Source organism: Pungitius pungitius, chromosome 8 (genome assembly GCF_949316345.1).
Source record: "Pungitius pungitius chromosome 8, fPunPun2.1, whole genome shotgun sequence".
Lineage (NCBI taxonomy): Eukaryota > Metazoa > Chordata > Actinopteri > Perciformes > Gasterosteidae > Pungitius > Pungitius pungitius.
Genome location: NC_084907.1, coordinates 11867829 through 11883654, shown reverse-complemented (window position 1 = coordinate 11883654; position 15826 = coordinate 11867829). Strand labels below are relative to the sequence as shown.

At 45.1% G+C, this 15826-nt stretch overlaps 2 protein-coding genes across 5 annotated transcripts; one reads left to right on the top strand and one right to left on the bottom strand.

The window, feature by feature from the left end:
* Positions 1 to 241: 241 nt before the first annotated feature.
* On the bottom strand, positions 242 to 5333 carry ppp1r3db (protein phosphatase 1, regulatory subunit 3Db). Its single transcript, XM_037489998.2, has 2 exons — positions 4851 to 5333; positions 242 to 4740 (listed from the first exon to the last, which is right to left on the bottom strand). Exon 2 carries the CDS (start codon positions 4718 to 4720, stop codon positions 3833 to 3835), a length of 888 nt encoding a protein of 295 aa, XP_037345895.2. The 5' UTR covers positions 4721 to 4740; positions 4851 to 5333; the 3' UTR covers positions 242 to 3832.
* A 25-nt stretch (positions 5334 to 5358) lies between these two features.
* On the top strand, positions 5359 to 15825 carry LOC119229539 (solute carrier family 41 member 1-like). 4 transcript variants are annotated; one of them, XM_037489995.2, is made up of 11 exons: positions 7860 to 7964; positions 8160 to 8256; positions 8516 to 8623; positions 9112 to 9183; positions 9920 to 10064; positions 10147 to 10293; positions 10620 to 10764; positions 10847 to 10926; positions 12855 to 12989; positions 13522 to 13670; positions 13771 to 15825. In XM_037489995.2, the coding sequence occupies exons 2-11, from the start codon at positions 8251 to 8253 to the stop codon at positions 13948 to 13950; spliced, it is 1167 nt and encodes a 388-aa protein (XP_037345892.1). In that variant the 5' UTR covers positions 7860 to 7964; positions 8160 to 8250; the 3' UTR covers positions 13951 to 15825. The 4 variants fall into 4 exon arrangements, with proteins under 4 accessions (XP_037345891.1, XP_037345890.1, XP_062420168.1 ...); XM_037489994.2 differs by lacking the exons at positions 7860 to 7964; positions 8160 to 8256 and adding an exon at positions 5359 to 5704; XM_037489993.2 differs by lacking the exon at positions 8160 to 8256 and having other exon boundaries at positions 5734 to 7964.
* Position 15826: the final 1 nt, after the last annotated feature.

Below are 15826 nucleotides of genomic sequence, written 5' to 3'. Positions count from 1 at the left end.
ATGCTAAATACATGTTAATGATTATACATATAAGTATTTTCAAAAGTCGGAATTTATTCTTTCTACTGACGGATGTATAGCTAGAATTATCTTGGATTGGGAATCATTTCTTATTTTCTTAGATTCTTCCAATAAAACTGTTGGTAAACAAAACCACATCTCCCTTCTATGGATTAAATCTGTGTGCCTTAAAAATACTCAAAACAGCAACTCGAGTCTCTATTTCCAAGATGGAATTGGGTCGATGTTTATTAAGTTCTTGTACACCTTCATATGGTATATGTGGATGACAAATATTCCATTCATCAAAGATACAAAGAGTAGTAGCTGCTTACTGTTTCTTTTTAGTCCAGTGAAAGCAACACCCTGCATGATCACTCAAAAGAGGGTGGACACTGGATGACCAGACAGGGAGGACAGTGTCCAACATGACTCAAAGCTTCAGGAAAACCTGCATTTCTATTATGTGACACAGCGTTTTGTAACTGGGTGAAGAATGATATGTGGTTAACCCCTGGGTAGGACAGGACACAGTGAGTCTCAGGTCGATATGAAGCTGCATTAGGGGAGGACTTGGACCTGATGGAACGCAGACATGACATGGTATGGATATGGTTCAATGTGGGCCCAGGTGGTAGGTGGGGGGGTGCAAATTTTAGTATCGCCTAGGGCAGCCAATGGGCTAGAGCCGACCCTGGGTGCAGTTAGCGGGGACCGTCAGACCCCTGCAGCAGCGGGCGGTCAGCCTCATCGCACGCTGCAGTGAGCAGCCTGTTCAGCAGAGTGCGCTGAGGAGTGAACAAATGTAAACGTGATGAGGGCAATTTTGATGGGGACAAATGGGACCACAAAGCTCTCACCATCCCACAGATGCTCTGTATGGCACTGCGCGTTTTATATGACACACTTGTAAGTAAATGCACTATTAGACTCAGCTTATAGAGATTTGTGCATATTGTAAAACATATTCTTGCATTGTGATTAAGGGTTTAAATGCGTCTTTAGTGTAAATTTCCAGAGGAACATTAATTCCCTCTGCTCACTTTTAAGGCAAAATATCATACATTTTATAGTGCTTTACATGTTGCAGACACTTTGCAGTAAAACCAGGGCATTTAGCACATGAACACAGATACAGCAATAAAGCCAACACATAAAACAATCATATTAAAAGCAATTAAAACGGAGTGTACAACTTTCCTAGTAAGTAGATATTTTTAAATCCTTCCGCATTCAGTTGGTCCGCGATTGTCTGCGGTATTCCTTCTTTTGCGTATTATATGCTTCACCTCCTCATATATTGGATCAGGATCATTGTAAACATCAAGAAACCTACTTTCTTGGGGCCCAAATTGAATGTAGGGGAAACACTTTGTATACCTTTTGGAATTCTCATTGTTAGTTTAAATATATTCAGACAGAGACAAGCGCGGCCGTCCTTCAATCAGAGGGTTGGCGGTTTGATCCCAGGCCCGGCTCACCCGCATGGTGATGTGTCCTTGGGCAAGACACTTGACCCCAGCATTGCTCCTCTAGCGGTGACTACAGTGTTTGAATGTTAGTTACTGATGGGCAGGTGCCACTGTGTAAGGTAGGTCCTGTCATCAGTGTATGAATGGGCGAATGATGTCATAGTGTTAAAGCGCTTTGAGTGGTCAGAAGACTAGAAAAGCGCTGTACACATCCATTTTACCAAGTCCATTTAGTTTGAATGACAAACATTCTCTCCCCCCCTCACCCAATTCCATTATTTCAAAATAAAAGCCTCAATGATTATCTGTACCTCAACCACAGGTACACCACTACTGCTCCTTCAAATACTAGTACAACTAGTACTTACTTCTTCTACTACTAGTACCACTAGTACCACAATTACAACTATAACTAGTAATAAACCTTATATTACTACAAAAATACATGTTTTCAGCTTTTCCTATTTCTATTCTTTCAACAATTAAATTAATTTAAGCTTTTATTATATCTGTATTTTTTCAAATTCATATAAGCTTCTCCTATTTCATTTTTTTGCAATTCTTTCAAGTCCATTTCAGTTTTTCTCATTACTGTATTATCAGCTATTTTTAGATTCATTTAAAAATATTCAGCTTTTCCTATTTCTATTGTTTCATAAATGTTTACAAATAATTTAAGCTTTTTTCATTTTTGTATTTTAAGCAACTTTTTGAAATTAATTTCAGCTTTATGCATTCCAATGCATTTTCAGCAGGAAATGCATTTTCTAGGCCCAACTGTAATTTCTAAACATTCATTTGAAAGACTGCATAAAAATGTTCACATGACATGAAATTCAAAACCCAATCAATAAAAAACAAATCAAACAATACGTTTTTGTGCTTTGATACAGGTGCGTATGCTGTGCAGGAAACCCTACAACCCCATCCACACCAGACTTCCCCGTGCAGGTACTTTTGACTTGTCATTGAAGTAAGAGAAGTACAGGACTGAGTAGTAAAAATGACTCCATGATAGCGAGGCAATACCAAGATCCTGAACTGAAGAAGCTAAATAGAATTAAGCCATTGTTACAATACAAGTCATTTTGCATGGCATTTGTAACCCATGGATTTTACTTTTGTGCCCAGGGAGCAATTAAGAGTTGGGTGTCTTGGTCAGGGACGCTTTGACTTGGTGCTTAGGGCAGCCAGGGTTCAAACTACCAACCTTGCGTTCCCAGGACACCCTCTCTAGTCCATGCACCACCATCACCTTGTTTGTTTCATCATTGATACTTGTGCTTGTCTTACTGTAACATGCCAAAAAAGGCCCTCAATGGAAAAGGCCAATTAAAAAAACCTCAGCATAAACATTGAGAGATCTAATTCTAATAATGTGCCGACTGTCAGGAACAATTTAACATTTACAATCCCTGCAGGTTTTCTCTGAAGTGTAGTTTCTGTAATAATGTAAGTTTATTCCTTGAGAGAGAAGGTTTGGATCAGCAGCAGTCATAACCACATTTTGCCTCTTCAGCAGTGGCGGCATCATGATTAGAGGACGTGATGTCGTCACTTGAAGGGATTTATTGAAGTGAGTGTCCCACACTGCTTTTAGTATTGAATTAGAAAAAGGGACTGATATTTACACCGTGGAGCTCAAATTGTGGGGAAATGTCACCTATGTGCTACTTGATTTGAGTTGTGACTCCACTCCAGAAGTGTATGATCTGAAATGGTCTTTCCACTGCCAGAATAAAAACAACAAAAGAATCCAAACCTTGGCCTCCAGTGGCTTTACATCTCGGGTTGAAACATATTAAAGCAATGGGGCCATCTGGTGTCCATACGTGTGGCTGCAGAGGAATGTGGATTCTGATCAAATCACAGGAAAGTATAGTCAGTCAATCTTGTTGTATGTGGGACTTCTACCTCTTGGAGGGGCGGCGGGGGGGTTCTTAGCAGACCAAATATTGTAAGGGCCTGTGTTGCTGTTATAACTGATGGAAACAAATCGATTCTTGTATTAACGGAACATTTCTTAATATTTAAAGACCCTTCTACCAGTTCGAGCGTACAGGTATTTATTTATAGGTATCAAAGCAAAGTTTATAACTGTTTAGCTGGGAGGAGTTTTATTCATTAGTTATTTCACTGCTCATTACTGCTGCACTACAAATACATGGAACAGATGTAACAAAGGTACCTAAAACCTCTCCAACGTTACATAGAGGAGAGTAACCGTGTTACGCTTGATTCCCTTTCCCGTAGCAGTAGGCTGAGGGAAACAGCGGGTCACGGTACCCTTGAAGCACTGCGCTTGTTTGTCCCCCCTGCAGCCGCGTGCAGGTGTAACAGCCCCGCCCCCGCGTGGACACTCAGGTGAAGTGCAGCATGCTGTCCTTGCACTCCCTTGGCACAGTCACCTTGTAGCTGTGGCACGACAGCTTGTAATTGCGTCCGTCGTTGTTGTCCCAGTGAGAGAATCCCGCCACGCGGTAGCGGATGGCGAATTCCAAAACGGCCCCCGGCCGCAGGAGGAAGGGAGGGACGGGCAGCCGGAACCTGAAGGAGTCGGTCTCCGGGGCGCCGCCCTCCACGCCGTGCCTCCCCTCCGTCCAGGACGCCGCGGTCTCCGTGTGCGTCCTCCAGTCGGTGAAGGAGTAGCGCACCGTGACCTGTTTCTCGTAGGACAGGTTGAGCACCCGTACGGAGCCTGTGATGCCCTGCTCTGAACACACCACCTGCTCCAGGCACACGCTCTGAGCGCACAGGCGCCTCAGGAAGTCCGGCCGAGCACCCATAGTGTCCGGGAAGCAGGGTTTGAAATAAGGCAGGGACAGCTCCAAGGACTTGGCGTAAGCCAGCTCGGAGCTCATCAGTAGCCTGAACATCACGTGCTGGGGAATCAAGGGGGGCTCCTGGAGTTTGAACACCTTGACCTCCTCCAACTCGAGGCCCAGAGAGTCCACAAAGCGGACCTGCAGGCTCCGCTGCTCCTTTTGTCTCTCTGCAGACGAAGGGAGGGACCGGGCCCGTGTCCTCCTGACGGGCTCGGTAGGGGGGTCACTGGGCTTCAGGTTGAGCTGCTTTACCGACGGGGGCCTCGGACCCGGGGGGCGGATCCGGACCGGGGCTTTGGGCGGCTGAGGCTTGGGATCATAGAGGTCCCGGAGACGAATGGTGGTGGTCCTGGTGGAGCACGCGTTGCTGGAGCCGCTGGTGAACTGAGGCGGGATACCGCTATTTTCACCGGAACCGGCCATGTTGGTCACATCAAACACACCTGCAGAAACAAACCAGTCCACCTGTAACTCATCATTTCATTTCAGAATCTCAGTCTCATTTTTTACAACAACACAAAGGTTGCTCCATGCTTTTTGAGGAAGACCGAACCTTCACAGAAGAGACTCCTCCTGTCCTGCTGCTGCGTCGGCCTCGACCTTGTTTACTGCTGCAAGCAAAGTTGCTTCGACCCCGACCAGATCACAAGAGCGTCCGCGTCTGCCAGCAAATGCCATTAATACTCAACAGGAGCCAAAAAGTAACAAAGCCATTGGGCACCACGAACAGTGGAGTATGTGCTGGGCAAAAGGAAAGCACCAGTCACTGCAACAACAAAACACACTATGGCTCCGAACCCTTTGAGCTCAGCCTTTGACATGTAACAGGAGACCTTAGCTGGCGATGAGGTAGAATGAATATTTATAGCAGGTAGTGGGCTGAGTCACAGACATCCCAAACCTCGGTCAGTCTTCTCACTGTTTTAGATTTACAGAGCGTCCACAAAAACAACAAGCGATCAAACGCCAACTTAGAACTCTTTCCTTTGGATTTCTGTGCGGTAAATGTGTTCCATAACATTAATATTCATTTAGTTTGTATCTTGTGATTTTTTTTCTAGAAGTTTTCTAACTATGCAATAATAACGCCGCTGGTCTTTGACATATGGAGCGTGTGAGTGACCTAGCCGGAGGTCAGGTCAGCTCAGGTCAGGGCAGGTTGACAGACTGAAAGACAAACAAAGAGTGTCGGCCTCCTCCGGCTGGCGGCGCTTCGGTCCGAATGTCCACAGGAAGTTGGGCGGCGTGGATCTCGGTGGCAGTAGCTCCGCTGGCGGCATGGAGGAGGAGAAGCTCCACGTCTCCTCTAGGGAGTCCACCACGGTGATGTGCCTCCAGGTGCTGCTCTCGGGCCTGCTGGCCGGGCTCGGCACGGTGACTGCCGGCATGCTGCTGGACCGGCTGCAGGTGAGTGACTCACTGGTGTTCAACAATTCTATGTGGTCTGGATGACGAGAAGAACAAGTCCAAACTCATTTCCATGTGTCACTCAGAGGCCTTGCTACATCACTTCAAAATATTCTGACTAGAATGAAGAGCTTGCAATGACAGGGATGCGGTAACCATATTTGTCCCTCCATGTCCGATTCCTTCTGTCTCCTTCACCGTCTCTGAGGTGGTTGGGACGGCGAGATGGTGGCGCAGTGGGTTTGGAGGACACAGTGAACTGATGCGGTACAGACACAGATGTGGGAAAAGGTCAACAATGCAGTGCAATGTTGTACTTTTTGTACATTGTTTGTACGCTTTCTCCACAAAGTCTCGTTATAATTATTGTTGGGGCTCCATTATGTCTGATTAAAAAGGTAGTGAGGTAGAATGGAAGGAATATAAATCAAGAGATAATTGCCACTTTCTGTCTTGTAATCCAGCAGTTGAGCTGTGGTGAATCATCAGTGACATTGAGATGTGTGGACAGAATCTATTGTGTTTAGACCTATTTCACACAGTCTGGTTTGGACGGAGGCGTATTAGTTAAAGCTTTCAGGGTTAAAGCTTTGAGGGATTGAGGGATTTTAGTCCTTCATTTTATCTACATAAACTGAAGCTTGAGTTACTACTCGATCATCAGCAGATGGTGCTTTGCATTTCAGATTAAAGCCAGCAGAGGGAAGGGGGAGCTGCAGTCCAAGTCATGTCTCAAGGACACTTTTCAGCTGAGTCACTGTCCTTTTGTGTGTGCGAGGACATGGTCTCAATAAGTATTCCATGCAGGTTTATGTGACATCATCTAGTGAGCGCAAATGAGGTGAAGGCAGAATGCTTGAGCTCGTTTTGCAGAGCGGTTCCTCCCATCGCGGCTGATTAACGGCGTCCTTTAGGCGGCAGCGGCACGTGTTGGTGACAGGGGCGACACCTCCGGCTGCTCAGACTGCGTCGCCCACTTACGGTGAGGACATCACGAGCGGGGAAAGGAGGAGCCATCAGGGAGGCGTAGAGGACAACAACAACAACCGCATTCTCCTCTGAGCTGATCCCAAAAAAGGAACCGGGGAGAAAGAGGGGAGACTGAAGGACAAAGACTCCGGATGCAGTCAGCCCACCTCGCTCATACACACTCGACACCAGCACCGCCACTCAGACCCTGTCCTTCGTCTTGTCCCCCCAAACACCCTCCACCACCGAGCTCCGTCACTACTCGTCTATCCGTCTGCAATCGGAGGGAAGCCCTGCCAACCTTTGTCTCTCCAGACAAGCCTTCGACGTCCCACTGTCCCCCGGCGTTCCCTGAGCACGGCTGCCCCCCCAGCCTGGACCAACCGCCACGATGAGGGGCGGGCACCAGCCCGGCGGCGAGCGGGCAGATGAGGAGGTGTGCAGGGAGAGGCAGGAGAAGGAGCGGCAGCACAACAGGGCCGAGAAGAAGCTGCTGGCCTTCTGGATGTCCTTGTCCCTCCGGACCTGGACACTCTTCAGGGCCCGTGAGAGACCGGGCTTCCAGCGCTCCGCCTCGTCTGCCCGGCTGCTGAAGAGTGAGGCATGAGGAGGGAAGTGTGTGTGTGTGTGTGCGTGCGTGTGTGTGTGTGTGTGTGTGTGTGTGTGTGTGTGTGTGTGTGTCAGTAGAGTGTCAGAAGAGGCTTCCCAGACCTGCTGTCAAGTGGACCGGCGTGTGTGCATGTCTTAATATGTGTGTGTGTGTGTGAACCTTTGGTGTGGATGAAAGCAGCTTCCTCCACCTATTCCACCAGGCCGCTGCCCCGTCACAGTCGCAGGTTGAGGGCAGAACAAGCGGGTCGTCACATTTATCAAGAAAAGCCATTTATCAGCAAAGAACCAGCAGCTGCGACTCTTTGAAGCACTTGGGGGAGAATCTCCTCCTCTCTGCTTCCTTCTGTCCAAGTGGATGATTAACTCAAACCAGTTTGACGGATTCAACCAAAACAAAAACCAAGCCCAAGGGGCCGATTTTTGGGATTTCCCTTCCCCGCTGGACGCCCCAGCGGGAGTGTGATGGGCTAACAGAGGGCCGGCCATGGTGGTGACCCATCTCGCCCTGGAGCTGCGCTTCCAGGGGAAGAAGCTGAGGGGCTTCTCGTGCAGACTGACCCGCTCGGCCCACGGCTGGCTGCCGGAGAGCTCGTGGACGGTGGCAGCTCAGATCCTGCTGCCGTACCTGGTGTCCGGCCTGGGCATGGTGGCAGCCGGCATCGTCATGGACGCAGTGCAAGTATGTGGGGGAGAAGGGGGGGGGGGAAAGGGGGCACTTGTGAGTTTACATGACTGCATCGACATTAGTGGTCTGATGGAGTCTTTTGTTGTCTGATGTCAGTGGTGTTGATTCTAAGCTGGTTATATGATACGGTGTTGTTATTGACCATAACCACCAGGTCACAGGAACACAGCCTTTGCATTTACCCTGCAGGCAGAAGCAGACCAAGGATCAAGAGAAACCACAAACATACTCATATATGATGGGCGGGTTTAAATCTCTTGAGTTTTCCTGACAAAAAGAAATGCAGGTGGGATTGTATCTTACATGAATCATTCCATGTCTTTTTTTGGATTTTTTGCATATACAGATATGCAATAAGCCATGCAAGATATGTGATGTTGCTGGGTAGTGTGCAATGTACAGCGTGACCTCTCTGATGATGTGAAGAGACAACATGAGGCATGATAATAATAGCTTTCTCTTTATACTCTCTACTTCTCTATATGTGTGTGTGTGTGGGGAGGAGGGCAGAAGATGCATTAATAGAGCGCTGTGATGTTTTTCAGCACTGGGAGGTGTTCCAGGAGATCTCAGAGGTGTTTATCTTGGTGCCGGCCCTGGTGGGGCTGAAGGGGAATCTGGAGATGACATTGGCATCCCGACTGTCAACAGCAGTGAGTGGAAACTCACTACACACTCACTACACACTCACACACAGACACACACACACACACCAGTGTGTAGAACAATATGTTGACTATTGGCCCACATCACTGAGTCAATGTTTACTCAGAATCCCCTTTTACTTTTTTGGAACAAGTAAATTATGAAAATTTAATCATTTTACAAACAGTGACAGTTTACAAACAGTGACAGTTGAAACAAGTTTTACCGTTTCTATTTAAATAAAACCAGGTTTAGCCGAGAACAAGATGTTCCTAATGGTCCACTTTGGGCACCAAACATTTTAAAATTGTCAGCAGACCCCTCAATCTGATCAGCAATCAAACTATTTTCTTTACTATTTAAGTATTTTCGTGGTACCTTCCTTTGTCCCAGCTTCCTCACATGACCTCATTTCCAAACCAAACGGGCGGAAGCGTATTGGAGCAACAGATGTAACTTGAGAAATGTGATGATGTGAAGTGGTTTCCGTCCACAGGCCAACACGGGCCAGATGGATGGGGCTCAGCAGCAGTGGAGGATGGTGTTGTGTAATCTGGCTCTCATTCAGGTGACTCTCCACCCTGATAATGAAACGGCTTCAAGGCAATCTAATGACATCCAAGACGCTTTGCTAGACTGATACGGTCTCCCCCTCGTCTCATAGATGCATATTGGCTGTATGACAGTTGGAGATTGTGTCCAAGTGGCGCACAATCCATCCAGCTAGAATTTACTTTTTTTTGGCTGCAGTAGGGTATAATACGTCTTGATTAGGGCACGAGGATAGTTTAAACATCAGATTTCATCATGTTGAAGGAATGATACGTTTAGCATTAGCATCCAATGTTTACCCACTTATATATAAAAGAGTAGCTGTTAGCAAGCTAATGTTAGCTACATGTTAGCAAGAATACTGCCTCTGCATAACATTCTGATATTTACTCCACAATGAAACATACTTGCAACATGTTTTATCTTCACAAAATTCACATTGTTTGGTTAGGACTTTGTTTTGCTCTGTTGCTATGATATCCAAAAAAAAGAAAAAAATATTGGGATGAGGAAAATTAATCAAAATGTCATTCTATAAACGAGAGGGATTTATTTACATAAATATATAATAATAATAATTATAACAATCTTCTCATTAGGCCGGGGTACCCGGGGTGTACCTTGCCTTCACCACAAGGTCATGTGGGATAAATATGACATTTATTTCACTTGGTGTTTGCGTTCTCTCTGTGACAGAGACAGCAGACATGAGATCATGAGGTGTGTACTATGACGCTCTCCTTGGTCCCCAGGTCCAGGCTACAGTTGTGGGCTTCCTGGCAGCTGTTGCAGCCGTGGCCCTCGGGGGTCTGATCAGGGGTCGTGTGGACGTTATCCAGGCGTCCGTCCTCTGTGCCAGCAGCGTCACCACCGCTTTCATTGCTGCGCTGTCTCTAGGTCAGACAGAGCTGTTCACAGGGCACAACAGGGAGGACAGTGGCGTTTGTGAGCTTAGCGTGTGTGACAATTCCTTCGTCAGGTCTGGTGATGGTGGCTGTGATTATTGGATCCAGAAAAGTGGGCATCAACCCCGATAACGTGGCCACTCCAATCGCTGCCAGCCTCGGGGACCTCACCACCTTGTCTCTGCTCGCTGGCGTCAGCAGCCTGTTCTTCTGTTACAGAGGTCGGAGGTCCCACGTTGCATCAAGAGAGCCCCTCACAGAGGGTGCAATGAATATCAGGGTCTTTATAGGAGATAGAGAACAAAAGAGGAAAACATCATTTTCAACTGCATGGCAACAGTAGCGTTGTGATGATCAGGGTTTGGCCACATGAGAGCAGCGTTGTCTACTTTGGATTCTTGGTAAAAGTCTGCCAACAGAAGGCAGCAGCTCTTGTCTCCTGTTTTTCCCCTAAACACTCAAACTATTCAAATAACGATCTCCATATCATACGAAGAGTGCAATCAAAGATTTTTACTGATGTATTCTGGGGTAATTTGTTTATCAGACACGTGGTACCTGCCTCCTGCAGTGTGTGGGTTCTTCCTGCTCCTTATCCCTGCGTGGGTCATGATTGCCCGTCGCTCTCCGCCAATCAGTGAGGTCCTAAAGTCCGGCTGGCAACCAGTTATTTTGGCCATGTCCATCAGCAGGTGAGTCGATAGTGAGGCTTCCCAACGAGGGTCACGGTTCTTCCCCCATGATCCCATGATTGTATGTTTTTCTTTTTCCCAGTATTGGTGGATTAATCCTGGATAAAACCGTGAGCAATCCAAACTTCGAAGGTATGGCGGTGTTCACTCCAGTCATCAATGGTGAGAGGAAGTCCACTGAACACTTTCAGCTACAAAGAGCTTCTACTAATTATAAAACAGCCTCGATTTAATACGGATGCCTCTACATTATCTACATTAGCAAATAAAATCATCAGTGAGAAGATTGGCTATTTGTATATTGATGAGACCATAATGCTTGTAGAGTCATATTCCCTGCAGAATGAAAACAGTGAGTGTGTTAGCTGGTGAGGTTTGGCAGCACGTTTACCATCTAAAGGGGAGCAGGAACAGATTTCCCTTCAGAGATGATTATTTAGTACATAATATTTAGAGGCCATGTGTCCTCTTTCTTTCTGTCACTTCTAACAGAAACAAGCTGTTAGAGGTGCATCCACTTTTACAAGTTGCATAATGTCAAGGTGCTTTGGCCTGACTTTCATAAATAAATAGTATTTGTACAAATGCTTACGTTACTTATATATATTAGTTTATAATATAATATAAATCAGCATAATTTTATTGTAGGATTTTCTGATAATACTTTTACATGACTTTTTTACTATTTTGAACACAGGACTGCTACGTGTTTTTAAATTGCAATATACCATTTGGACTTGCTCTGTGGACACTTCTCCCTTCAGAGGCCTCAAGGGATGAAATTAGGATGAATGCTCTGAGTAATTTTGCCCTGAGTAAATACTTGTGAGATTTCTTCTGCATGCTTTGAGCAAAGAAATGAAGGCCGACATGTCTCCCTGGAGGAGTAATCGACATTTAAGCTTCATAATGAGCTTCATTATTATCAGTAATGTCAGCTGGAAGTTGTCGGAGCATGTGGACGCCCAGCAGCTAATCCCATTAGTGTTTAAAAGGGCCTCCATTTTAAATAACCAGTAATGAGGTATGAAAGTGCTCCAGAAGTATGGCAGCCCCCCCCCCCCCCTGCACGCGCGATGTGTGTAGAGCCACATCGTCACTGACAGAAGTTAGTTGCCCACAAAGCAGCATACTAAGTAGAGAGAAATAACAATGGTCTTTACATAAACCACAAGCCTGATCAGAATGCCAACTATTCATTGGCTCCCGCTGCATCTCTGCCAGCTCCACTTCCAGCAAAGACTCCTGCATGTGTCTTGCCCCCCAGTACAGGAAGTGTATTTGCATTCTGATTCAGGGCTCTTCCCTCCTGGCCTGTTGACCGGAAAAACACTGGTAAAAGAAGAGTTCAGATCTTTTGCTTCATTGAAAGTAGAAGAAACAAAGTCTAAAACACTCCCCTACAAGTGTACGAACAGAACGGCTTCTTTCAGTGTATGATATTGTTTTAGTATACATAGAATACACGTAGCACTTCAGTGTTGTAGTACGTGATATACTATTAGTTAGACTGCAGTATGGCATCATATCCTGTAAGTGCATTTGTTTTTCTTTGTGTAAAATGTAAACCAGCAGAGTACCTCCAGCTGCTAAACAAATGGGCTACAGTAAAAAAATACACTAGTTCCCTCAGAAATTCAGTGGAATAGATTTGTATCAAAAAAGTAAAGTAAATACAACGCTTCTTTTCGTATTAAACTCTCCTGCGCTGCATGAAGCACGCCTACTTCTGTCTAAATGATCCATGTGCTTCAAATTTTTCCTAAACCAAGATTGTTCTGCTTCGAATGAAACAAGCCTGAAGGTTGGCTGTGTTACAATGAAAATCATCACACAGACGGCCTTAGCTTTCCGAGGGAAAGGAGTCCCCCGAGGCGCTGTGATAACAGATAACTGCTGAAAGGATATCAAGAGGCTCAGCCTCTCGTATGGCTGCAAGATGACACATCGGCAAATATAACAAATAAAGACTAACATGCTGCATGGATAAATAAAAGTTAGAAGCTTGAACCGCCCCCCCCCCCCCCCTCACACACACACACACACTTCTATGTTTAAAACAGAGATGATTAGTTCCCATGTGCCTGCAGGTGTGGGGGGGAATCTGGTGGCCATCCAGGCCAGCAGGATCTCCACCTATCTTCACTGCTGGAGTGTTCCTGGAGCCCTTCCATTCATAATGAGTGAGAACTGTCCTGGACCCTTTGCTAACCTCTGCTCCTCAGGTAGGACAAAGAAACGAACCCACTAACCCTTTCTCAGAAATTATTTACCAAGTCAAGCATGTGACACTATTATTAAAGCCAAATACTGTACTGTACACGGATGCATGAAGTTAAAAAATGTATGTCTAACTTACTTAAGATTAAGATTGGGAGGAAAGAGAAATTGAACATTAGAGAAATGTGTCAGATGAGAAGATTGATTCTTCTCTCATGTCTTTGCAGTAAATATACAGAGTTAGTAGCAGGTAAACTGAGTTTAGCACAAATACATGAAACAGGGAGAAGCTGGCTGGCCTGGTTCTGTCCAAGTTTGTTTACGCCATTTAAAAACCAAAGTGTAAAAACAAGATAAGACTACAAATGATCATATTCACAGCTCACAAGTTAATTAAAAAACCCATTAACAATATTAAACATTTACCCCTAAACATACACCAACATACAGCAAAATACTTTGGATGATTTTTAGAAACACAATAAAATATTTGGAACTAACAGGAAGCACATAGCTCATTAATTCTCTTTTATCTAGATGTGAACTCCAAATCAGCCAGAGTCCTGCTCCTTCTCGTGGTCCCGGGTCACCTTCTCTTCCTGTATGCCATACATCTTCTGCAGGGAGGCCATAATGCCATGACGCCCACCTTCATAGTGTGCTACCTGTGTGCAGCTCAGCTTCAGGTCAGATACACCAATACCACCAATAACAAAAAAAGGTGTACACGTTTTACTCCGGTCTCAAATACCCTCGTTTGAAACACTTTGATCCATCATCGTCCAGGTGGGGATTCTGCTTTACGTGGCAACCGTGATGGTGCGATGGCTGTGGCGAAGGGGACTGGATCCAGATAACTTCTCCATTCCCTACCTCACGGCTCTCGGGGACCTGCTGGGGACTGGTTTCTTAGCTCTGAGCTTCAGGCTGATCGTGATGTTCAGTTCTACTGGAGGTGGAGTTTAACGGACATGTGGAGCTGCACAACCTGACTGTACTGTTCCCTGAGTGGTTGAAACGTACTCGCAAAGCTCACATGAGAAGAAAAGTGAGGATTTAGGAACACATGAGGCTTATGGCGTTGTATTTGTGCCTCAACACTGAGTTTGATTTCAGCAAGCACATAAGTTTTATTTTGTTGATTTAATTTGACGAGACAAAGGTCTATTCTTGCGCTCAAATATGCATTTGTCTAAAGCGACAAAATAGATTCAATTTTGGTTTTACTCATTTGCTTTTAAATGCCCTGCTATGTGCTCACAAACCCTTTGAGGTTGTCCCCCCCCCAACATGTCTACTCAAATGTACGTTGTCCCAACAGCAAGTCAAGGCAAAGGCCGCTAGCCAGCTAGCTTACAGCTAAAGTACCGCTTGCACATATGCTTCAGGGATGACATTTTTCTTTGTTGGCCAACCTAGACGTTAGCATTGTCCTGTTTCCCAGCACCAAAAAGCCAATGAGATGTTTCCATTCCATGTTTCATTATTGCAGGAAACGTTTTGCTTATAGTTCATGAATGGACACCGTGTTTATGGTTTCTGAAGCACAAACGAAGGTCTACTGACAGGCCACAAACGACCTGAACGCTTGCATGACATCACCTCCACTCAGCTGAAGGCCGACGAGAGGTCAGCAAGATGCCATTTACTTTTTTGCTGATTGTTAGTAGGTTATCTGCTAAAAACACTGGGTTTTAATGTGTAATTCTGCTTGTATTAGCTATCTATAAGCTAGGTGACACATGGATGGCAGCTAAACCGTAGCTAACAAAGCTAGCGAACTTCTTATTGATACAAATGCCATGTTTGTTTTATTGTCTTTAAAGGGTCTTTAAAAGGTTTCCTCTTAGCAGAACAAGTGCATCAAAATATGTAAAGTGAGTTTAGTGTAACCGCTAGCAGACATGCTAGTTACTATTAACCACTGGTAGCATGCCATTCAAATTAGATTACAGCACACCAACAAAGTCATACATTTCATTTTCTTTAATTTAGGAGTGAGAAACTTACAGAAAAGGGTGCATTTTTGACTGGAAATAATGCGTGTTAAAAGGTACGGTAAAAATATCCCTTCGGGCTCAGGATTGAGACCAAAATCTAAAAGTGTTCTGTGGCTGAGGGAGTGCAGAAAGCGAACCAAGAGGAAACAATTTGGCTGAAAATAGTCAATCAGATGAGGACAATATGGACTTATTTTGCAACCACACATCTGACGAGGGTCTATAGTTGTACTGGTAAGAATACCATGCATGCTTGGCTCTGTAGAAATAACAATCATCTAAAATGGATTCTAGTGGGAATACCACAGAACCTGGAGGGTTGACAAATCTGTAAAACTATTGGCAAATGATTGCATCAGGCATTCGTCATATATAACTGAATGTAAATGTAATATATAAGGCTTTGTGATGAATGGTAGATTGTATCCCGTCTTTTTACATGGGTCTGTGCCTTTAGACCGTAACAGGCCTTCAGTTTGCGGTTGCCCAATTTCTACTGCTTGTCATTGTTTGTGCAGCACAGTATCACTGAATGTTGCTTGTTGTACTTGACTGTTTCCATGTTAGTATGAGTTGTGTGTATTGACAATACTTTGGAAAACTTTTCTTGTGGTTTTTTTGTGAACAAATTATTTAGTATTCATCTCTGTGTATGGGGCATTTTCAAGAGTTTGAAACGCACAGAAAAATGCTGGTCTTTTCTGATCAGAAAAGAGCTTAGAAAAAGTAACAATCATATTTGTGCAGCAACATTAAGCTTAATTCTCACAATTGTAAGAACTACTGGATGAGCTTTGCAGCTTTGTTCAATACATTCAATTAAAAAATGACATCAAATGCGT